General features: G+C 42.2%; 1 protein-coding gene across 1 annotated transcript in view; it reads right to left on the bottom strand.

The window, feature by feature from the left end:
• DOT1L (DOT1 like histone lysine methyltransferase) overlaps positions 1–24697 on the bottom strand; it is a 144096-nt gene that overhangs the window by 7153 nt on the left and 112246 nt on the right. Inside the window, 13 exon segments of the mRNA XM_040417653.1 lie at positions 1052–1175; positions 1178–1248; positions 1251–1488; positions 1490–1618; positions 1620–1702; positions 1810–1880; positions 9276–9481; positions 16849–17372; positions 19624–19738; positions 20434–20577; positions 20710–20845; positions 20948–21396; positions 23120–23245. Coding sequence (XP_040273587.1) covers positions 1052–1175; positions 1178–1248; positions 1251–1488; positions 1490–1618; positions 1620–1702; positions 1810–1880; positions 9276–9481; positions 16849–17372; positions 19624–19738; positions 20434–20577; positions 20710–20845; positions 20948–21396; positions 23120–23245 — 2416 coding nt within the window.

The raw sequence follows: 24697 nt of genomic DNA, 5'->3' as shown, positions 1-24697 counted from the left end.
ACCCCTTTAACTATTCCAAATACCCTAAATTATTTTTTGCAAATGAGTTCCCAGCCTGGCTATAGCACTTATCCCTGTTTCACATAGAGAATACATATGCGGTGTACAGATTCCCAGGAACAGGCACTGCAGTCAGTACTGGTACAAGCATACATCGCTGCTCCTGCCTCTGTTCACTCCGCTAAAATTTCTGCATAGCACATTGTACAGGAGGAACCCTAGACCAGATGGGCTATGCCGGTCTTTAGATAAGCATGCACGAGCAGTGACGTGGTATGCAGAGCTCCTGTCTGTGCCCCTCCACCAATAGCTGCTTTAGCAGAGCACAGGGGCCACAGGCAGGGCACTGTAATGTGTGCTCACGCCTTACTGAGCTGACTGCAGTGCCTAGTCCTGTAGAACTCTCTGGATTACGTACACTCTATACATGGCTACAGCATGAATGTGCCAACAGTGATGAGTGCTGTACAGAGGCTGGAACTTCTGGAGCCTATTTTGACAGGAAGACCTTAAAATCAATTTATAAAATACATTACAAAAAATGAACTACAAGGCATTTAAAGGCAAGTTCTGTGAAAGTTTCGTTACACATCAAACTAAAAAGGTATTCTGGTTATAATCATGTCATGTTGATATTAAGTTAGCACTACCAGATGAGTAGGGGTCCCAGCAGTCGGACTACCACTCAAAGAAAAAGGGGGGGGGGGGGGGGGGTGGGGGGGGTGGGGGCGCCAAAATGGAGAATCCAAAAGCAAGGTCTTGGTGCTCCATTTCATTCTCCAGAGATTGAGTTCAATGCTTGGCCATTTCCAACAGTCCATTAGAGATGAATGGAGCAACAGTGCATGTTTGACTAGCTGCTCCATTCATTCCGGGGAGGGGCAGTGGTCAGACCCCCACCAATCCACTAGTTACCCCCTGTCATGTGATATAACTGGAATAACCAATTTAATCAGATGAACAAGCTTTTAGGTTAGTCTCCAGCTACAGCTGTTTAACAGGCACTTACATAATCTAGTTTGTTTGCAGAAGCAGCCATTTATTAACTCACCTCCTACTGTACCACCGGTTACTCCAGGAGATGTAAAACCTGGCCATGCCATGGGATTAGCTAGACGATTGGCTGGGCCATTAACATGTACAGGCACGGAATTGAAGAGAGAGTGCAACACTGGAAATTGCTAGCCACTGAATTGAGACTACTCTGCAGTGTAAGTTGGGAGCCGGCTGTCAGGCTGCTTAAGAATTGTGGTGTGACTGAAGGGGGTTAGGTCCAGGCGCCCTTGGGATTCAGTAGAACCCCTGATCCTGTGACATAAATAGGTTGTTCCCCTGCTCGGCGCCTCCCCATCCCGTTCCCGACTGCGTGGACCTCTTGGAGCGATCAACTCTTGTAGATGGACCCCTTTCCTCTCTCTTTCCACCATCGGATGCACACCTTTTACTCAGGAACAAGTTTCCATCTGGTATTTTGCCCATTTCCACTCTGTTTGTGGTCACCAAGACTACTAGTTGACCCTGGGCTTAAACCCCAGAAACCTCGACGAGACCCATCCTCCAGAAGAAAATGTGTTTTGTAGCGTGGGGGTGAAGCAGAGCTGTCAGGGGTGCGGCTGGGGAGCAACATCAGAGATCGGGGAAAAGGTAGATTTCCATTTGCTTATACTCTCGCAAGAGGATTTTCTGCTGTGATACGGAAGACCCTAAAGTGGGGGAGGTGAAAGGATGAATAATGTGAGGGAAGATGTAACTAGTTTGAAACAGGCAGAGGGCCATTGATGAGAACATAAAAGTCATTTCAAAACTAACCTCTCTCTCCTTCACTTCTCTGTGGAGAATCTGTATTCTCAAAACACATATTGATGCTCTTCCTTTCTGTCCTGCTTGAAAGGAAGCAAAGGAGAGTCAATTTATGCCAGCAAGATAAGATCCACAGCTGTTTAGTCAGCTAAGGGGACTTTCACACTAGCGTTTTTCTTTTCCGGCATAGAGTTCCGTCCTAGGGGCTCTGTACCGGAAAAGAACTGATCAGTTTTATCCCCATGCATTCTGAATGGAGAGTATTCTGTTCAGGATGTCTTCAGTTCAGTCTTTTTGACTGATCAGGAAAGAGATAAAACCGTAGCATGCTGCGCTTTTATCTCCGGCGAAAAAAACTGAAGACTTGCCTGAATGCCGGATTTGGCATTTTTCCCCATAGGAATGTATTAGTGCCGGATCCGGCATTCAAAATACCGGAAGGCCGAATCCGTCCTTCTGGCCTGCGCAGACCAGTAAAAATGTGAAAAAAAATACGGAGAGACGGATCCGTTTCTTGCAATGCATTTGTGAGACGGATCCGCATCCGGTTTCAGTCTCACAAATGCTTTCAGTCAGCAGCAGATCGGCGGATCCGGCAGCCAGTTCGGACGACGGATCACACTGCCGCAAGTGTGAAAGTAGCCTTAAAGCTGAGCTATTTTGCTTAAGGCCGCATCCGGACCGATTTCTGTGTTCATTTGCCACCAAAGTATACTGAGCCCAACTGGTGTTATTTTAGAAATGCAGCATGTCCAAGTGATAAATACCGTACAAATGCTTATGGCTAGTGCAAGACTTGCTTCAGTATAATGTTATGATTGTCAATGTAATACAGCAATCTCTCATCTTTACTTACATAGCAGACTGTTATTGAGACTATGGATCTCTGCAGTGGTATTCCAACTATACACAATTCAGTGAGAGAGTCTCCACAATTTAAAGGTGTTGTGCCATCTAGGACATTGATGGTATAGCGCTAGGATATGGTGGAGAAAAAAAAGGAAAACAGGCCGGGGGAGGGGCTGGGCGGCTTCTTAATGGTCATTGATCAACTCCTTCTGTTCTTACAAAACACTTACAGGACTGTTCACATAGAGCAGCAGTGAATGGAACACAGCTTGATAAAACACCACCTCCACCTCTGTTTTACACAGTATAAAATGAAGCCTCCTATACATAAGGAACATTTTATCAAAGGGTAAGAAAAAAATAAAAGTATTTAGTTACCGTATTTTTCGCCCCATAAGAAACATCCCACCCCCCCCAAACAAAGTGCATCTTATGGGGCGAATACTAATGAGTGCTTCCATTATGGAAGAGCTCATGAGTACCTGAGGACCAGGAAGCTGTGAAGGCGCTGTACTCACCGCTTCCTGGTCCTCAGCTGTTGGCTGTGCAGTGACCGCGCATAACGTGAGGGCACTTTGTGACCTCACGCTGTGCGTGTCAAATCACAGCTCAGCCAACGGAGGAGGGAGATGATCGATGGCGGTGAGGAGCAGCGGAGTCTGGAGCAGGAGAGGTAAGTTTATTTTATTAAACAATAGGGGTTAACATAAGAGGTAATGGGGGCGGATATGAGACTGCTGGGGGCTTATAAAAGGCATATGGCTCTTATCTGAGGTCTGATTAGGGGTCATTAACATTGGGGTCTGAGCCAAGGTCTGATCTGAGGTCTTGTTGGGGTCTGAATCACATTTTGTATACACCCATAATTTTCTATCTCAGAAGTCTATCTAATACTTAACGATTACAAGCCAGACAACCCTATCTTAGGGTAAAGGAAGTTCTTGTCAGGCGCAAAATCACTGGTTCAAGCAGGTCTGTGACTTGTCTGTAATCGCTGGCTGTGTTCCAGAGGGGCAGAGAGGGCTTGATCAATGGTCTCTCTCGGTCTTCTGCTGGGCCTCAACTTCCTTTACTACAAGCACCCTTTGGGGGATTGGGTATCCGATCCCAAAGATACTTCTTCTGCGGCTGCATTCCTGGATCCTAAAAGGTCTATATATCTACAAGTCTACAATAGAGTTGTGCCTATTTTTAAGCACAACCCTAAAAGATGAGCACCTTTATCTTTCAATTTATTTTGTATTGAACGTCCTTACCCTATTGTGCGCCCCCCACCCCTCTTGTTTTTCTTTATTCCCCTCGTGACCGAGTGAATTTAGATTTTCCCGCGGTTGTTAATAACCCTACCTTAGGGGGAATTGGAAATCTGATGCCACCCTGGGGAACCCCCCAACGCCTCAGAACTCACTTCGTACTTGCTAATAGTTGTGTGTTGTGTCTGGGTCCTTTATTTCTGCAAGTATGTGGTGAAGATCTCAGGTAGGCACAGATGACAAATGTGATCTGCAGATAGTGTTTACAGGGTTGATAAAGCAGAGAACGGTGCTTCCATACAGCCCTACTACTCTATGCTTTGTATTGTAACGCAGACATCCCTTTTCATTAAAAGGATTCCACTTGAAAGAAATCTGACAGCATCCATTTTAATTTCTCTGATTGCCCCCTAGATAAAACAAGCCATTATAAATTTTGAAAGGCATTTAGGAACTATTTATATTAACATGTTTTTTCAATATTTGCATTTTTTTCCTTGGAGAATTTTAACTGATAAAACCTATTAAATTAATTGAAAAGTTTTCACCAGATGCAATATATACAAATATAAAACTTTTGTGGATGTCCATAAACACATGAAAGTTTACATGTTAGATGTCATTTCAGGGGAAAGTGGAGATTCACTCACACCCTGAGAGGCGGGGGAATGGTTTATTATACCCAACTTAGAAATCCGGAAGTGATAACTGACAAAACCCCTGATGAAGCAGGGGACTGCACAATCGGTTTGCGTATCAGTTTTGCTTTTAACCGTTTTTTATATACTGAATGTTTTATACTACTTGTACCATTAAAAGCTGAGTTTTTATGTTGTATCAGCTTGCACCCAGTCTGTTTTCCTTTTCCCCCATGTTTCCATTATCCCATGGCAGTCCCATTGCCCGCTATAGGTGAAAGTTTGCGGCATGGAGGATTGGCTGCATGTAGCTGTGGGCATTGAAGGAAGCAAGCATCCTCACTCCAGAAGCAAGAACTTATCTCACCGCAGACATCAGGGTCAAGGGGGGTCAGGGCACCGAAGCCTGGGATTCTCTATGTGAACTAGTGCTGGACACTGAATCTGAGCAGTGAGCTGAACTGGTGGATTTATTCTGATTAAACATAACATGCAAGTCCATTGCAGCTGCTAGTTTAATTAGCTCTGAAGAAATCTATATATGTTGGTCTATAATATTGATCTATACACTAATCCAAGTGAGAGATTTGATGTGGCTTCTGTGTTTTAAACAGTTAGGATTAGGCCTGCACAATATATCGCCAATCAATCGCCAATATCGCAATCGCCAATTGGCCGACCCAAAATCCTGAATTGTATTACCATATTTTTTGCTTGATAAAGACAAACTTTTTCCCCCAAAAAAGTGTGTGTGGGGGGGGTGGGGGGGGTGGGGGGGGGGGAAATGGCAGTGCGTGTTATAAAGCGATGGTTGACTTTTTACATGATGACACGGATGTATCGCCGGCCGCTATGTTAGCACAGCGCGGGCCGCGATACATCAGTTACAGTGCGGGGAGGGAGGAGGGCTGGAGGTCAAGTCGTTATTTTAATGAACAAATGTTCTTCTATTTATCTGTTCTGTGCAGTGCTATACGAAATGCAAGTTTGTATTTTGTTACTTTTGCAGGTAATGCTAATAGTTGATTCATTTAGAAAAATGTTTTTTTATTTTGAAAAACACTGTGCATTTCAGTTCTTGAGTTAAGCATAACTACATTTCAGCATGATCAGTCATTTCTGTGTGCTTTGCCTTGAAAAGCCAAGCAAATAGACCTCTAGCACAATTCCCTTAAAATAATGCATCGCATAACGTTATCACAATTTTTAGGGGCCTAATCTCAATCACACAAAATTCCCATATCGTGCAGCCCTAGTTAGGATATGCCATACATGTCATGCATGTGTAGCCACCCTCCATTCACCGCTATAGGAGCCCCACAGTCGTGAATGGGGGATCCCGTAAACACAGAACCCATGTGAACAATTCTCACTATGCTTTCTGCACTACTAAACTTATGTGAAAAGGCAAACAGAGAAAGCACTTTCAGGAAAGGTCACACCTGTGAAGAGTGTTTACCAGAAATCCATTAAGCTTAGATGAGCAAGCACTAGATGCAATATAGAAACTCCCTTCAAAAAGGCATCTCAACTGGATGTCCCCACCAATGTTGTTATTAACCAGTTTAAGATAGGGCCATGTAGTCCTCCCCAACCATACACATTTTCATTTTTTGTGGTTATTACATATTTATTTTTGAGGCGATACTTGGGCTGTATTTTTCTAATTATTTTTTTTTTTAAGCAGAAAGTGCACCCTTTCCAGTATGGTGGATATAGCGTTTACAGTTGCCAGGGGTAGGGCTAGAGACTCCCCATTTTCTTTTTAGTTGACTGCCCAGACAAATATAGTCTATGGGTGGTGCAGAAGTAGTTAACCTTAGTACATGCATAGGGCATGACAACCACACAAAAGCGAGTTGCACTTGCATAGTTGGTTGACCAGTATTCCCATTTGCAACTGCAATTCTGTGATGCCAGATTTTTCTCTGGCCCATTAGGACCAAACATCCAAGGCTTGTTCACATCTACAGCCGAGGCTCTGTGAGTGGGCCTCTATCACGCATTCCATCAAAACCAATGTACAAGAAGTGCAGCAAGCACTGTTATTTTGTCCGTTAAAATGCTGGACTCCCTTCATGGAGTCAATGGGGTCTGCCTGCTGGTGTTATGTGCTCCGGCCCTTCCATTATAATGGAGCAGACCGACAATGCTGGGGTGAACCCAGGCTCAAATTCAAAATACCTTTTAAAAGGGGGGTAAATATGAAATCGGGATGTAACTACTTATCTGGCGAGAAGTGGAAATTGCAGGGATGGTAGCCGTGGCAGTAGCACACGGACTTGCAAGTTTTTTCCCCCTTCCTGTCAATTCTTCCATGTATATCAGATAACCCCCTTTAATGCCCTACTGCTTAGAGAGGCTGGACTAGACCTGGATCAACAGCCATAATAGGATTCAATTAGGTTAAGGGCTCATTCAGACGGCCATATGCTGTCCGCAAAAATGCAGATCCGTTTTTTTGCAGACAGTTCAGCATGTCCGCAAAAAAAGTATTGCATTCCTTTTTTTGCTGATCCATAGACTTCAATAGGGCCATATCCTGATTTTCACGGACAAGTATAGGACATGTGTGGCAAACCTAGCCACTTCAGTATATCAAATACTGGGTTCATGTGTCAATTTTACACTGTACAACACTGAGGGCATTCCTATGCTAGTTTCACGAACAGATGTGTATGCCACACATCCCCTCCCCCTCACCTGAGGGATAACCCAATTGACATTGAAGCCATCGTGTTTCTGCTGAATAGCCAGACGAGGGCTAGGCAGGTCCCTGATTACTTTAAGTTTTCCACAGAGTCCACCAGGGGAAAACCCCTAGAAAGCCATAATGGAAACCATGTGCATGGGGAAACCCCTGGAATGCCCTTATGGAAACCCCGTGCATGGAGAAACCCATGGAATGCCCTAATGGAAACCAGTAGGAATCGACCAATATTGATATATTTTATTTTTTTTAGCAAATAACGATAATCTGAACTTTCAGGCCAATAAAAATGCACAGAATATCGGTATAAATTATTTTTGAAAAAAATAAATAAAAAAATCCTACACAAATCTGCTGAAAATTAACATTTATTGTTAACGTTTGGCTTTTTTTTGTAAATCTTTTTTCATTTATATTTAATATTTTGGTGTTTGTGTATAAATAGATAAAAATAAAAAAACACACCAAAATATTAAGTATAAATGAAAAAAGATACATAAAAAAAAAAGCTAAACGTCAACAATAAATGTTTTTTTTTTAGCAGATTTGTGTAGGATTTTTTTTTCTTTTTCAAAAATAAAAATGCACAGAATATCGGTATATGTTATCAGCCTGAAAGTTCAGATTATCGGTATTTGCTCTAAAAAAAAATGAATATCGATCTATCCCTACTGAATAGTACCTTTTTTCTTTTGGACTGAACTGAAAATAATAGGGTTAAAACTTTATTTTAGGGCTCATTCAGACAGCCATATGCTGTCCGCAAAAATGCAGATCCATTTTTTTTGCGCATTAGATGCTGACCCATTCACTTCTATGGGGCCCTTTTCTTCCATTGCACTGCTCAGCAAAAAAATTAATAAAACGTCCTATACTTGTCCGTGAAAATCCGGACATGGCCCTATTGAAGTCTATGGATCAGCAAAAAAATCTGAATGCAATCCATTTTTTTGCGGACATGCTGAACTGTCTGCAAAAAAAAGGATCTGCATTTTTGCAGACAGCATACGGCCGCCTGAATGAGCCCTTAACCTAATTTAATCCTATTATGGCTGTTGATCCATGTCTAGTCCAGCCCAGCCTCTCTCTAAGCAGTAGGGCATTAAAGGGGGTTATCTGACATACATGGAAGAATTGACAGGAAGGGAAGTGTGTTATAATAAAAAATAAATAAATAATAATAAAATTAAAAAAATACTACACAAATCTGCTGAAAATGAACATATTTATTGTTAACGTTTAGCTTTTTTGTAAATCTTTTTTCATTTACACTTTTTTATACATTAACTATTAGCCCCCTTAGGGGCTAGAACCCTTGTCCTATTCACCCTAATAGACATTGCACAACCAATGAAGATAACTCGTCCATTAATTCAAATACAGGAGGCGGGTGCTGGCTGCAGAATTGTATAGCCGCACCCGACCTCTAGGAGAGGTAGCTGCGATCCGCGGAAGTTAACCGATCAGGTGCGGCAGGGGTCAACTGCCGCGGATCACAGCTACTTGTCAGAGGTCAGGTGCGGCTATATGATTCTGCACCCAGCTCCCGCCTCCTGTTGAATTTGAATGAATGAGTTAGCATCATTTGTGGCGCAGTGGCCACAGCCCCTCCCCTCCTCCTCTCATTGGTGGCAGCGGCGGCACAGGTGGGAAGGAGACACTGCTTCCTTCTCCCCTGTGCTGCTGAGGGAACATGGATCTCGCTGACAGCAGCGCAATCCATGTTCGTGATTAGTTATCGGCATATCAGCAAGGTTAGCTGTAGATACCGATAACTTTGAAAATCCTCAATATCGGCCGATAATATTGGTAAAACCGATAATTGGTCGATCCCTACTGATCAGGCATACACATCAATAAAGAACCCACTGCTTCTGTGCTCAATGAAAAGTCTGCATGCATATATGCAATCCTCAGCAAAGAAGCAGAAGACATTGCACTCTGATGAAGAAAAACATCGGTACTGCATTTTACTGCCGAGTGCCATGTTTTCTGCATCTTCCCTGACAATTCATTTCTATTCACCTTGTACTGTGGAATTCATCTTCAGATTCTGCCTCATCCTCTGTTGTGAGAGGAGAATAATGAACCCCATTTGTGGAAGAAATGGGTTTTTCTTTTTTCAGTACTGGGGGCAATTCATGATCCTGGTATGGAGCAGGGGAACTTTTCAGAGAATTCTCTGGAGATGAAATAGCAGTTATTTCCAAAGGCTGATTAATGTTGTTAACCTGGAAAGAATAAAGCAAGAATTACACATACACAAATGACATTATGTACGTATACCTTACATTTAGGATTATGCATTTTGGTCATGTTTAGCCCCTCAATAGTCTGAGACTTAGGCCTAGTTCACACGAACGTGTGTGATCCGTGGCCGTATTGCGGTTCGCCAAATTGCGGGCCGCAATACATGGCCACAGTTCCGTGTGCATTCCGCATCACGGATGCGGATCCATTCACTTCAATGGGTCTGCAAATGCGGAATTGCGGAACGGCTGCACGGATCGGGACCCCTCGGAAGCACTTACAGAGTGCTTCCGTGGGGTTGCGTCCCATACTTCCGTTCCGCAAAAAGATAGAACATGTCCTATCTTTTTGCGGAACGGGCGGATCGCAGACCCATTAAAGTGAATGGGTCCTCGATCCGATGCGGCTGACCTACGGCCGGCGATCGTGCATTGCGGCCCGCAATTTGCGGGCCGCAGCACGGGCACGGGTCACACACGTTCGTGTGAACTCGGCCTTAAATGTTTTACCCAGTATAGGAAACCTTACAAGAGGAATTTAGGTAATCGGGCTATGGTCTATCTGGCCATGGATATAGTAGTCTTCAAAAAGTTTCATAATATGCATGAAAGGTTATATTTTGTAGTAACCTTTCAAAACAGGTAAGGAATTTGTTAGACAGGTTATCACTATTGGAAAATACAAATGTGATAGCACTCTACATCCAGCATTCTGCCCTGCCTCCATGCTGGATGAGGCATTGGTGTACATTTTGGCCAAAGCATAATAAGCCACTCACCACGTCAAGGTCGCCTCTGTTGAGTGGTCCCTAACACTAGTTCCTACCTGTTTATGGGCCATGGCCAGTCATGGCCCATAAACAGGTAGGAACTAGTGTTAGGGACCACTCAACAGAGGCGACCTTGACGTGGTGAGTGGCTTATTACGCTTTGGCTAAAATGTACACCAATGCCTCATCCAACATGGAGGCAGGGCAGAATGCTGGATGTAGAGTGCCATCACATTTGTATTTTCCGTTTGTATATGTATTTCGCCATAGTGATGTGCACCTACATACAGGTTGTGCTGACTCAATCCCCCACAGGTTATCACTATTGTCCGATTGCAAATGAGCATAGGCGAGTAAGGTGTTAAATTGCTGTTGGGGGAGGAGCTTTTGTGGGAGTGTGTATCTATAGCAACATAGTATTAGCTTGCCTAATTATAGTTTGCTGAATTTTCAAAGTGCTGATTTTTAGACCTGCATTGGAGATATTCAGGAGGTAATCTGGAGGTGGATACAATCTAAACAAGATTTGTTTGTTTACAATCTTTCACCTCTTTAAAATGGCAGACCTGGTTCTGTGCAGGAATTGTTGTGCTTTTATTTCAGGTTCCACTCTTGAGGTTTGGATGCTGTCTGATCTGTAGACAGCTCTCCATAATGCAGCAGGAAAAAGCATTTTTGAAATTTGAGATTTGTAAATTAACAGTTAAACTCCGGCTGAGAATGTTGCAATGCCACTGCCACAGAGGCCCCCTAGAAATGGAAGATGGGTTACTGCAGGTTCTGATAGACTTAGAGTTGTGGATAGAAGACATGTCGCACAGTCTGTGGCTCTCTATAATTCATTTGCAGCACTTTCAGAGTGCAAGAGCAACATGGAGGATGACTCAAGCACAGTGGTTGAGAAGCAATCATCTCCCATGCCTAAAGTATTCAAGACTTCAGCCAAAGACAAAAAGGAGAAGATGAGGACTGATAGTAAGCAGCTGTTGGTGGGCGATTCCATCATAGGAGGTGGGAAGTTTGAGGAGAATGGTGTTGTGAGATGTCTCCCTGGTGCTACCGCTAGCAGGGATAGACGAAGGGTCCTTAATATTGTTAGGCAAACAAAGCAGGAAAGGGAGGTGGATGTTATTGTCCATCTTGGGACAAATGATCTGGCTTGCAACGAGGTTTCAAAGGTGAAAGAAGCTTTTCATACACTTGGAAAAGATATACGGGAGGTTGCATCAACTTTCATTCTCTGCAGTTTTGCCTGTGCATAACCTTCAGCATGACAGGAAGATGCGCATTAAGGAATTCAATGTATGGTTTGGTGAATGGTGTCTGAACCAAGGGTTTGGCTTTGTCTCATGTAAGCTCTTGTTGGAATGGAAAAGAACTGTACAAGAAAGATGGTTTGCATCTTTCTCTCAAGGGAACGAATGTCCTCGGTGAACAGTTCCAAGTATTTGCTAAGGAGCATTTAAACTAGGAAAGGGGGGGGGGGGGGGCAAAAAGTGATAATCCAGCAGTCCAACTGCCCCCCGGAACAATGCCAGAAGATGCCAGTAGCACAAAAAGGTTAAGAAATGACAAGCTCAGATTTTTGTCTACAAATGCTCACAGTTTAGGGAATAAGATCAATGAACTTGAGGCTATAATGGCATCTGAGAATATAGATTTAGTGGCTGTTACGGAGGCGTGGTTCAATGGGAGTAATGACTGGGAAATAATACCAGGGTTCTCTCTATACAGGAAAGACAGAGAAGGCAAGAAGGGGGAGGGGTGGCCCTGTATGTGAAAGATAGCATAAAATCTAATTTGATACAAGTTATCGAGAATAATTTAGAGTCAGTTTGGGTTACCTTGCAGCTTGTAGGTGTGATATATAGACCACCTAGCCAAGTCAAAGAATTAGATGATCTACTAGTTGAGGAAATAGCTAAAATGACATTGAAGGGGGAAGTTATCATTATGGGAGACTTTAATCTTCCTGATATAAACTGGAAAACCAAAATAGCTAGTTCTGCCAGGAGTACAGATACTCTAAATTCCCTACTGGGATTATCTTTACAGCAAGTAGTTGAGGAGCCAACCCGGAAGGAGGCCATTTTAGATTTAGTATTCACAAATGTGAATTTGGTATCTGATATTACTGTAGGGGAAAGCTTGGGATCTAGTGATCACGAGTCAGTGTGGTTTACTATAAGTACAGTGACTGAGTCACACCACACAAAAACAAAAAAGTTTTAGGATTTTAGAAAAACTGACTTTTCTAAAATTAGATTAGTGGTATACGAGTCCCTATCAGATTGGAACAGTTTCATTGGAGTCCAGGAGAAATGGGACTACTTAAAAGTGGCACTATTGAAGGCAACAGAAAATTGCATTAGGCTTGTCAGTAAAAGCAAAAAAAGGAAGAGACCACTGTGGTACTCAGCAGAAGTGGCCAAAATAATTAAAAACAAAGATAGCATTTAGGAATTATATAAAAAAAAACAAAAAAAAACCGAGGATGACAGGCAAATTTATAAGATTAGGCAGAGAGAGGCCAAACAAGTTATAAGAGCTTCTAAAGCACAGGCAGAAGAGAAATTAGCTCAGTCAGGGAAAAAAAGGCTATAAGGCATTCTTCAGATACATAAATGAAAAAAGGAAACTAAAACAAGGAATTACAAAATTAAAAACAAAAGAAGGAAGGTATATGGAAGAAGATAAAGAACTAGCTGACTGCCTCAATGAATACTTCTGTTCAGTCTTTACGAAGAAAAATGAAGGAAAAGGACCTCAGTTAGGAAAGAAGACTAATGAATCTTTTGATGCATGTGTCTTTACAGAGGAAGAGGTTCTAAGTCAGCTGTCTAAAATTAATACAAATAAGTCACAGGGGCCTGATGGGATACACCCAAAGCTATTAAAAGAGCTCAGCGGTGAACTAGCAAAACTATTAACAGATTTATTTAACCAATCACTGGCAACAGGAGTCGTCCCAGAAGATTGGAAATTAGCAAATGTTGCGCCCATTCACAAGAAAGGTAGTAGGGAGAAATCGGGCAACTTTAGGCCAGTAAGCCTGACATCAATAGTGGGGAAATTAATGGAAACCATACTTAGGGAGAGGATTGTGGAACAAATAAAATCCCATGGATTGAAAGATGAAAAACAGCATGGGTTTACTTCAGGGAGATCATGTCAAACTAATCTTATTGATTTTTTTGATTGGGTGACTAAAATAATAGATGGCGGAGGTGCAGTAGACATCGCTTATCTAGACTTTAGTAAGGCTTTTGATACTGTCCCACATAGAAGGCTCATCAATAAATTGCAGTCTTTGGGCTTGGACGCCCATATTGTTGAATGGATTAGGCAGTGGCTGAGGGACAGACAACAGAGGGTTGTAGTCAATGGAGTATATTCAGACCATGGTCTTGTTACCAGTGGGGTACCTCAGGGATCTGTTCTGGGACCCATATTGTTTAATATCTTTATCAGCGAAATTGCAGAAGGCCTCGATAGTAAGGTGTGTCTTTTTGCTGATGACACAAAGATTTGTAACAGGTTTGTTGTTCCTGGAGGGATACACCAAATGGAAAAGGATTTAGGAAAACTAGAGGAATGGTTAAAAATCTGGCAACTAAAATTTTATGTTGATAAGTGCAAGATAATGCACCTGGGGCATAAAAACCCAAGAGCAGAATATAAAATCAGTGATACAGTCCTAACCTCAGTATCTGAGGAAAGGGATTTAGGGGTCATTATTTCAGAAGACTTAAAGGTAGGCAGACAATGTCCTAGAGCAGCACTTTGGTGCTCGATCAACACTAGTGCTTTTTGCAAACTCAAGGTGGGCTTTCATGTGTCTTTTACGGAGGAGCAGCTTGTTTTTGGCCACTGTCATAAAGCCCAGATTGGTGGATTGCTGGAGTGATGGGTGACCTCCAGGAAGTTATTCCCATCTGCACACATGATTCATTGGAGAGCAGTCAGATTGACCATTGGATTCTTGGTCACCTATTACAAAAAAGGCCATTCTCCCTTGATTACTTTAGTTTGGTTGTTTCCTCCTCATGGCTTGGTTTCTGCACTGATATGCATTGTCTGCTGTGAGACAGGGGATTGGCTTCCCAAATTATGTCCAATCAAGTGAATTTACCACAACTGGACTCCAATCAATGTGTAGAAACATCTCAAAACATCTCTAAGAGCTAAATTTCAAGTGTTATAGCAAAGGGTCTGAATGCTCATGTCCTTTTTAAGAAATTCGCAGAAAAATTCTAAAATTCTGTCTCAACTTTGCCATTATGGGGTATCTGGGGTACAGACTGAAGAAAACGTGATTATTATTATTTTTTTTATTTCACACAAGACCGCAACATAAAATGTGAAAAAATTTTTAAGGGTCTGAAGACTTTCCAAAATCACAGTAGATTTATGAGTAGCGCTATAACAGGAAAAGACCTTCAGTTCCTGATATTTAATTACCCATACATCTCTAAAGCACAGTTCCACAGAGTTTGTTTAAAGGTGTTTTTCGAGGACCCGCAGTGATACTCCCCTCCAAACCAATCCTATCTAATCGTATGTCTATAACACAATTGAAATCACCTTTAGGCTCCATTCACACGGCCATGGTGTGTTGCGGATCCGCAACACACCCGCCCGGCACCCCCTATAGAAATGCCTATTCTTGTCCGCAGCTGCGGACAAGAATAGGACTTGCTTTATCTTTTTGCAGAGCTGCGGACCCAAAGATCGGGGCCGCGCTCCGCAAATGCGGATGCGTACAGCACACCGTGTGCTGTCCGCATCCATTCCGTCCCCATAGAGAATGAATGGGTCCACACCCGTTCTGCAAAATTGTGGAACGGATGCGGACCCATTTTGCGTACGTGTGAATGGAGCCTTAATTCGTGCTGAACAATTATTTCTTCTAGGCAACAAAATCTATCAAATTAAGTAGAACATTCAAGGAAAATGGGGGATGGGTTTGTAAATGAAGGTAAGAATGCACTTAAATTCCATTCCAAAAATACTCTCTCTCTCAATCAATCTGTGTAGACAGTAACCTAAAATTTCCCCTTTTATGTATGCAGACACTAACACTACAAAGGTGAAATTCCTGCCCTAGCCAATTTTTTATAATGGACAGATAGCCCATAATAGCATCATACTGTGTAGGAAGAGGCTAAACTGTATCATTACTGTCTAGGAGGGTAGAAGGGGCATCAATACCAGGCACTAGGGGACTGTCATGAGGCACTAGGGGACTGTCATGGTCCTTGGAATACTGAACCATGTTTACTTGATTATATTACACAGTGGAGGTTCCAACGCCCTGTCTTTGGTTCAAATTCCAGCTCCATGTTTTGGAAGGAAGGCATTGTTCTGTTTGTTTGCTTAAGTAATTTAATTATCCCCTGGGACTTCTCTGCATGGCCACACATATTCGCTCGCCCAGTCAAGCTATCAGACCAATCCCTGCTGAACCCGTTTCAAGCCCTTATTTGCATGGCCAAGAGGACCTGAGTGAGGACTAGAGGGGACTTTACAATTGACCAATAGGAAGTGGTTGTTTGGGCGGGGTGTTCAAACGGTTGTGTATAAAAGTGGGTTGTGTGCATTCAATAAATGAGAAATTCCTGTTTGAACTTACATACAGCCTGCCTGGTGTTTGTTCTGAGCCATTACCACTGGATTTGAACGCCACATAGCTGTAGTTCAAATCCCGGATTATCTAATGACTGAACAATCAGACATTGTGGTCTGAAGACTGGGGAGTGCCGGGAGAGTTAAACGGAGCGAGCAAGGGGCTCGTTACAGGACCATTCTTACAATGTTGGAAGGCACTAAGGTAACTCTGTGGGATTGGAGGAATGGCTTATGGTAAAGAAACAAATTCCTGCAGCATGCTATGCGCCACTGGTGCTGTCCCACCTTACATTTTTTCCGCTCAGATGTTCGCTTGATGGCAGACCCAGATAAATGCACCTCTACAAAAAAGTACTCGAGTAGCCCTGCTTTAAAGTATAAATCTTTAAAGGGAATTCATTTGAATATTTCTTTCATGGCAACTGACTAAGGCTACTTCGACACTGGCGTTTTGGCTTTCCGTTTGTGAGATCCGTTCAGGCCTCTCACAAGCGGTCCAAAACGGATCAGTTTTGCCCTAATGCATTCTGAAAGGAAAAGGATCTGCTCAGAATGCATCAGTTTTCCTCCGTTCCATCTCCATTCCGCTTTGGAGGCGGACACCAAAACGCTGCTTGCAGCGTCCTGCTGTCAGTCTGACAAAACTGAGCCAAACGGATCTGTTCTGACACACAATGTAACTCAATGGGGACGGATCCGTTTTCTATGACGCAATCTGGCACAATAGCAAACGGACCCGTCCTCCATTGACTTTCAATGGTGTTCAAGACGGATCCGTCTTGGCTATGTTAAAGATAATGCAAACGGATCAGTTCTGAAAGGATGCAGACGTTGTATTATCTGAACGGATCCGTCTGTGCAGATCCATGACGGATCCACACCAAACGTGAGTGTGAAAGTAGCCTAACAGTTAATTGTTGTAAAGAATAAGTACATTTTTTAGATATATACCATGGAGCTTATGTTCAATGGAGACCCTGAAGTAAATCCGCTTAGCCCAAGCGATGCTGGAAGGGATCTGCGCTTGGGTGAAACCATTGATGAGTGGCTGCTTGTTGAGGATCTTTTCCTTCGGTTTCCTCTTTTTCTAAGATCCTGCCCTGTGCCACACTCCATGCGAATAGTGGCAGTGAGTGGGCTATGTTTGCTTGATGGTGACCTTCCCGAGGAACTTCCTCCACTGGTTATTGTAAAGATTATACGCCTCTTAGCTTCAACTTCTGCATCACTTGTGTCTATTTCTCCATCACCAGAAAGTTTGTTAAGGTCTTGATGCGCACGTGGACTGTTCGATATGGCATAGTGAGCAGGTGAACGCTGAGAGATCTGTTGGTGGTGGGAAGGAGTGGAACTCCGTGATCCTCCAGAGTTTGAAAGCGTGCCAGAATTTGAAGAGTCATCCATACAGTCTGTCTCTGATCCATGGCTGTTCAGAACTGGTCCGTTCAAAGATGACCAGGTAGGGAAAAAGAAACCTTAAAATAAGAGGAACATTTAGATGTGTATATTTTTTTTATAATCAGATTAGTGGGAGCAGTTTTCACATCTCACAAATCAAATAAATTAATTGGGCCCCAACCACCTGGTGGCTGGGAAACCATTCAAGCAGACCGGCATGCACTGTTTCAGTGGCTGCAAATTTCCATGGCTCCTATGCAGTGAAATGGGGGCTATTGAACCAACGGAGTGCCATCCCACTCTGCTGTTTCCCGGCCACTTGGTGGTCAGGGCTTAATCTCATCTTCGCTCACTGTGCTACACTATTTCCAGAAATCGCATTCACTTGTACAGGAGCAATGGAAAAGGCATAGCATGGCATGGTATGCTTGGCTGTTGTGACCACCTGTGGTTGCCGCATCCTGGTGGGAGGCTGCATTTTAAAAATAGGTGTGACTTATATCCTGTAGATCTATGGGGTTATTCACATGGCCATTATTTGACAGGTTCTATTTTGTCTGCTTTCAAAGACCAACAGCCCCAATAAAATTGAAGGGGATTCTTTTTAAACAGCAGTCTCAGAAAGTGAATGTCGCCTAACTGTACTTGTAATATAAGGCCATTGAATACAAAATATATATTTGCCATATTACAGCTAAATGCTCAAACACTACCTCCCCTGACTGCCCCAAAACTATGCATTATTGGATGAGTGTTTACTGGCAAGAGCGAAAAGGGAGGATAAGAGGCCGTAAGAAACCTGCAGGTCTTACATCTCAAACAGCAAAGAACTGGACAGTTCTAGCCCCCCTCAAACATCATATTGTCGAGGGATGCCACTAAAATAGGTTGGATTAATCAGGATTTATTTAATGCACATAGACATCTTAAAGGGGATATATCAGCAGGATTAGTACTGCAGATAAGGCTGAGTTCACATCAGTGTTCCGCTTCCCGTTCTTCTGCTCAGTTACAGTAACACAAGAATGGAAAGGACACATTTGGCACATAACTGAGCCGCACAGAGCCTAGACTATAATGGGGTCCGTTAGGTCTCTGCTCAGAAGAAGATTTTTGAAGCAGAGACAAAAGTTGTGCATGGGGTCTGTTGCTCCGTTATGTGCCAAATCCAGCTGAACTCTGATGTGAACTCAGCCTAAGGGGTCCTGATTGATACTTTCATACTGCCCCACTCCTGCCCCCGCTGTGCACTGGCAAGGCTCAGCTGAAATGCAGTCCTCTCAACTATGTGGGTGAGGCTCAGTAGTCCAAAGTAATTAAACAGTACACTGTATATACAAACTGAAAAGAATGGCGTGGTATTAAATTATTTTGTTATATTGCTATATTGATGATCACATCCACATAATTGCTATCTTGTGTAGGATGTCTATTGTGGTCCTTGTGGTTCACTGCGGGCATCCTCCACTGTATGCATTTTTCCTGGGGATCGTCATTAGCAACGGGCCACAAGTGCAGGATTTGCTCCCCTATATATATGCACAACTGCATGTGGGTTTGAGCACTTCCTGCCTGTTTAATACCACGCCATTCTTTTCAGTTTGTATATATAGAGATGCCTGGAGGTGTATAAACTCCAATTTAAATGTGCCTGTTTTCCATCTACAGGCTATATTTAGGTGCACCTGTGAAGCCTGGGCCATATCAGCCAGTCTTGAGTGGGACTCCTCCCTCCTCCCATTGCAAGCATGGCTACATGCTGGAGGTAAACTGGTGAGTTGTTTGCGAGTCAGCCTCATGCTCCTGTAATTTGCCCACTGGCTCCTGGTAGTGCCCACATGGCCCAGGTAGGCGAGTGTTAGGTCCCGAGCTACTTGAGAAACCTTGGCGCGGTGCTTGGGCTCAGACATGTCCTACACCATAGGACATGTTGGCTAATCTCTCAATTTTAACATCAGTTTGAGGGTTTAGTAAGACCGCAGAGTGCAACTGTCTTTGGTAGTATTTTGTTATATTGTTAAACAGTACACTGCAAGCACATCGCAGTGGAATGGAGGTCAGATAATATGAAGATCAAAAGTAGAAATCCAAACTCCTTATCTGCAGTACTACTCATGTAATACCAATTACAACTCTACTAGAAACTTGTGAAAAGAATAAAGGAATGCATTAACATGCTTTTCAGTACTAACCAAATGCAGTGTCCAGTTTTTAAGTCAATTGATAACTGGACTTTTATAAAATTCCAGTGATGGATAATACATTTTGCACCGTACAGGTCTCCGTACATTGCAGTCACTTAATAAAATGAAGGCTAATAAATGTTACCTGAGGTAGCCAGTGACTTTGAGACAGCAGCATAATTGATGTTTGTAGTAGCACCATATTGATTATCCATACTTGAGCTGTCCCTGCTTTGACAACCAGGACTGGGACTGTTCCTCTGATAAAAGAAAATAGAAACATTCTTGGGATAGGACTATACCTTAGAAAGACAATATTTATTGTATAATTACGAGCCCGGTGTATTCATGAAGACAGTGCTTCCCCTGCTGGGTGTAAGAGCATGTACAGCATCCTATTAAAGGGAATGTGTCATCAGAAAATAACCTGCTGTTTAAATCACTTTATGTTTAACATAGTTTTTTTATAATTTTTGATGATATTTTAAATTTTCCATGTCAGTTTGTATATTTAAACTAAAACTAAAAATCCTGCAGTTTTCGCACTGGCCACTATGTCTAATAATTGGCGCCACTTCTTGGTTTGTAAAGCGTACGTTACTGCAGTTACCTCATTCTAATACTGCCTGTAATGCTATCACCTCTGTGTATAGATATGACAGGATCCACCATGTACAAAGACCTCTGCACAGAACCTAGGAAACTCTCCTATCCATAGAAGTAAATCTGGTCCCGGGCCCCTACTGTCCATTGTGTCGATGGCCCACGGAGCTGCCATAAAGCAATTTTGTTTAATGCTTTGTAGATGCTGTTAACAGCAGCTATGGTTTTAACTGGCAGAAAAAAAAATTTGATGACCTTTTCCTCACTGGCTGCTCAGAAATTAACAATGCAGTATGGTAAACTTCCCTGACATGGCTGTAAGTTGGGCACAATGACCAGAATATAATCATACCTTTTCTACACGACTTGGCAAGACAACACTAGCCAGAGGGATGCTGACTGGAAGTTTGTTAGGTTGGACTGTGCTTAGCGGAATACTAATAGGCAAACTGGTGATAGTCTCGGGGATAGGAGTACAGGTACGATCTCTAGACATCTGAAAGAGGAAAAAATAGACAGTAAAGACAGAGAAAAGATATAAAAACCATCTACAAACTGACTACAAAGTATAAAAATAAAAAAAATAGCACAAACATTAACCAAAAAGTGATCCACAGCAGTGCCTCACCTTCTCAGTTCCTCTTTCCACACAGGTCTGTCCAGCCTCTGGAGATGATGGACGTGACTCATGAGGACTTAACTGGATGCCGTTTAGGATTCCAGAACTCGCAGACAAAAAGCCATTTTCTTTCACCATTTCACTTCTAGATAAAACATTACACAAAATTGAGAAAATCTTATCAAGAAGGTCTGACTAGAGTGCATACCAAACTAAAGTTTAAAAGATAATAATCACACTCTCTTACCTATGAGTGGTGTCAGAGCCTCTGGAATTAGGCACAGGATCCTGATTAAGGTGACGCCGCATAGCAATTTTGGCGGGTGAGTAACGAGTATAGTCTGGTTGAGACTGGCCAGTTTTTTCTCCCTTGTGACGCGATGTATGCATATCATTGTGATCAACACGGGACGGTGTGCTTTCTTTAGAGCAAGGCCTACTTCCTCCACCACGACATGAGTTGTACAGTTCATAGTGAGAAGCATGCCCATTAATTAAAGGTTCAGGGCTCATGCCATTCATGTTGGATGATTGAACAGGAAGCAGACGTGTCTGTGATCCCTCTGGTGGGTATCGAGCAACGAAACTACCCTTAGAGCGACTATTATTTTGGGGTGGATCCTCTGACAATGTGGTAGACTTCAGCTGAAGCAATTCATGTTGCCTCTGAAACTTCTCGAGCTCTACTATGCTGATCTAAAAACAAAGGAGAGTTGCAAGAATTAATGCAAGAGAAATGAATTTTTCAGCTCATGTAAATGGTAAGAAAAAAAAAAAAGCATTTGGAGTTTTACAAACAAATAGTTTGGGTAATAGGGAAGAGCAGATGCACAGAAGTCAATTTACCTAACCTTGTCCTCTCGCTTTAACCCTTTTGCTACGGCGCTGGAGCGCTAAGAAAACATGTTGTCAGCTCGCACGATGGTGGTAATTAAAGGCTTTAGCTGCAGTGATCAAGCTCGCTGCTTCCTGGCATCGTAACTATCGGTATGTCGGTAATTTCTTTAGATGCTATGAGTCTCGCTGACGAGACCCAGAGCATTCATGCTGCAATTCTTATTTTGGCCACCAGATGGCAGGCCAACATATGAAATGAGCAATAGAAAGTAACAAACTCATTTTAAAAATACATGATTGTTTAAAATTAAAAAAACAGATTTAATAGGCTCATATATGAGCTTCAAAATCATTACAAAAAATAAAAAACTTAAAAAATATATAAAAAAAATAAAATAAAGTTTAAATCACTCCCCTTTCCGTATAAGAATACCTAAAAGAACAAAAAGATATAAATATGGGTATCACCCCTATTATAAAATATAAAAATATTTTTCCAATATGGCAAAAGGCATAACGCAAAAAAGGGTCAGAATGGCCATTTTTTCATTGCTTCTCTTACTCCCCAAATTTTTTTTATAAAATGTGATCAAAAAGTCTCACACAATCCAAATGCTCCAGATACTCTGTGGTATCAATAAAAATTGTCCTGTAAAAATTGAGCCCCCACACAGCTCAGTAGATGTAACTATAAAAAATAAGTTATGGGGTCAGAATATGGTGAGGTAAAAAAAAAAAAAAAAAAAAAAGACACAAAATTTTACACCATTTAGACATAAAAAAAACCCTATACAGATGGGGTATCGTTGTAATTGTTCTGAACCAGAGAACAAATGGGAAGGGTCAGTTTTTACCGCAAACAAACCGCCGTGGGAACAAAACCAGTGAAACTGTGGAGGAATTCCACCCCATTTGGAATTTTCTTACCTCTTCCCACTACATTGTAATTAATGGTGGCATTAGAAAGTACAACTTGTCCAGCAAAAAATAAACCCTCATACAGCTATGTGAAGGAAGATAAGGAAGAAAAATGAAAACGCAAAAACGAAAAGACCTCCGGTAGTGAAAGGTGGCTAAGATTTCACCCCATGAACTGGACAGGGGAAAATCCACAATAAAAATCTGCAACATAACGATCATTGCTAGAATTCTGCATGGATTTTCTTTTCGAGTTTTGAAGATCACGATCACTAGTACTGCACTATAAATTATGAGATTTTCTATGGAGAATCTGCTTTAACATATCCAACAATTCCAAATTTCAACTCAACCTTACAGTCTGGACAGCTAAAGTACCAAAAAAAAAAAAATAATAATAAAAAAAAACAAAACATGTAGGGTCCTAAAAGAAGCTACAGTATATGCGCCGCCTCTAAGAGGACTGCGGTCACAGAACACAGGCCATTATACACAGCGCCAGTATATGCAGACAATGGCCAAAAGGTAGCAGCAGTAAATTTCATCCATTTCTCAACATTTTCTGCATTCTTATGGCAGTTTGACAGGTTTTTAGTCATTGGACTTGTCATAGCCAAGTAAAATTTGAAATCTAATCAGAGCTGGAATACATCATTTCACATACCTGTAACTCTAAACAGTGCTTTTGCTTTTCTGAGATCAGATTCTTTAGTGCCAGTTTTTCCTTCATCAGATTCTCCAGGGACAGTGTATTCCAGTCCAGCTTTAACTCTTCACAACGGGCTTTCAGCTTTAAGAATTTGACGACAACAGAAAAATAAGTAAAGATGTATAACAAGTTCTGAAGTGGTCATTTTTTTGCTTTCCTAAATAACTGTTGAAGGCACAGGGGGCAGTGTGCAGTACACTCCAGAACAGCGTGCAGTATTACTGTGAATTGCCGCTATTCCAGGCCTCGTGGATTGTATAGGGGAAGCACATGGTTTCTATATGCTTCACCACTACAAGCCAAAGAACACTCTTCTCCCATGACCAGGTTTTACCCCAATATTAAAGAGGTTATTCAACCCCTATAATGACCAAAGTATAACCTATATGAAGGACCCAGGCATGGGGAGTGGGGGTGTCATTATAGGGGTTGGATAACCCCTTTAAACTCATATTGGTGAAGAGAGAGAGAGAGTCAACAGTATCCCAAGTGATGATTTGACACTGATCTAACAACCAATGGGACGGTGCGCAATACTAAAACCTGTAATATGTACCCATCATGGTCCACTGGACTGGCAATATTATGCATTCTATATATACGGATTAGTGGAATGACTAAAGACATATAAGCTTTATTTGGAAAGGAAGTTATATTTTCAGGTGATCAAGGTAGTGTGCCCATCAGGTTGGATAGACTAGAATCAGGTCTGAATGACCAGGTATCGTTCACTTCTAATGTCTAGATGGATGACAACCAGACATGGTTATCATCCATTTCATAATTGTCAAAGAGAACACCGATATCACAAAGGATTGGCTTATTCCACACTGGAATGAGAATGGCCATGATAATCATTTGCAATGTGTTATCTTTGTATAAGCATTGTCCTGCAGATTAAATGCTTTTTTCACTCCTTCAGCAGGCTCCAGAAATCCGTCAATTAAAGGAACTTTTGAGATTTACCCAGGTGGCAGTCTTTATTATGGGATGCCGAGTCACAGGCCGTAGGGATGACATGCTCTCACTGAGGTTGGCGTTCTTTTCCTGTGGTAACTGCTGATTCAGACATAGGATGCTTTGGAGATGAGGGGCAGTTTAGTTACCGCCTCAGCTGAAGGCAGCCAAATCAATGCCAAATGATGGGCTCTCTTGTCTATCTAATACTATCTAGCTCATTTAACCCATAATGGTTCAAAACAAAAAAATGATTGCTTGGGGAAACGCAACTGACAATTATGATAGAAGGGATGCAATATGGTATGTGTACAATGCTGCTGTGCAGTTACATAATGGAATCATTTAAGACGTCATGTTGTTACAGGCGTATCAAAACCAATTATGTGTACTTTATTTTTTATTATTCTTTTGACATAATGCAGGTGGTGTCTTTTTTTTATTTTTAAACAGTTGTTACAGGGTAGACCACCAGTGCATACATTATACAGTGTTAGCAAATACTGACACTGCCCCTGGCTACCATGGTAACACACCTGTACCCATGATCGCCCTGTCAGACTGCTCAGATGCCAC

This window comes from Bufo bufo, chromosome 2, assembly GCF_905171765.1.
Source record: "Bufo bufo chromosome 2, aBufBuf1.1, whole genome shotgun sequence".
Classification (NCBI taxonomy): Eukaryota; Metazoa; Chordata; class Amphibia; order Anura; family Bufonidae; genus Bufo; species Bufo bufo.
This window is presented reverse-complemented; position numbering and strand designations above follow the sequence as displayed.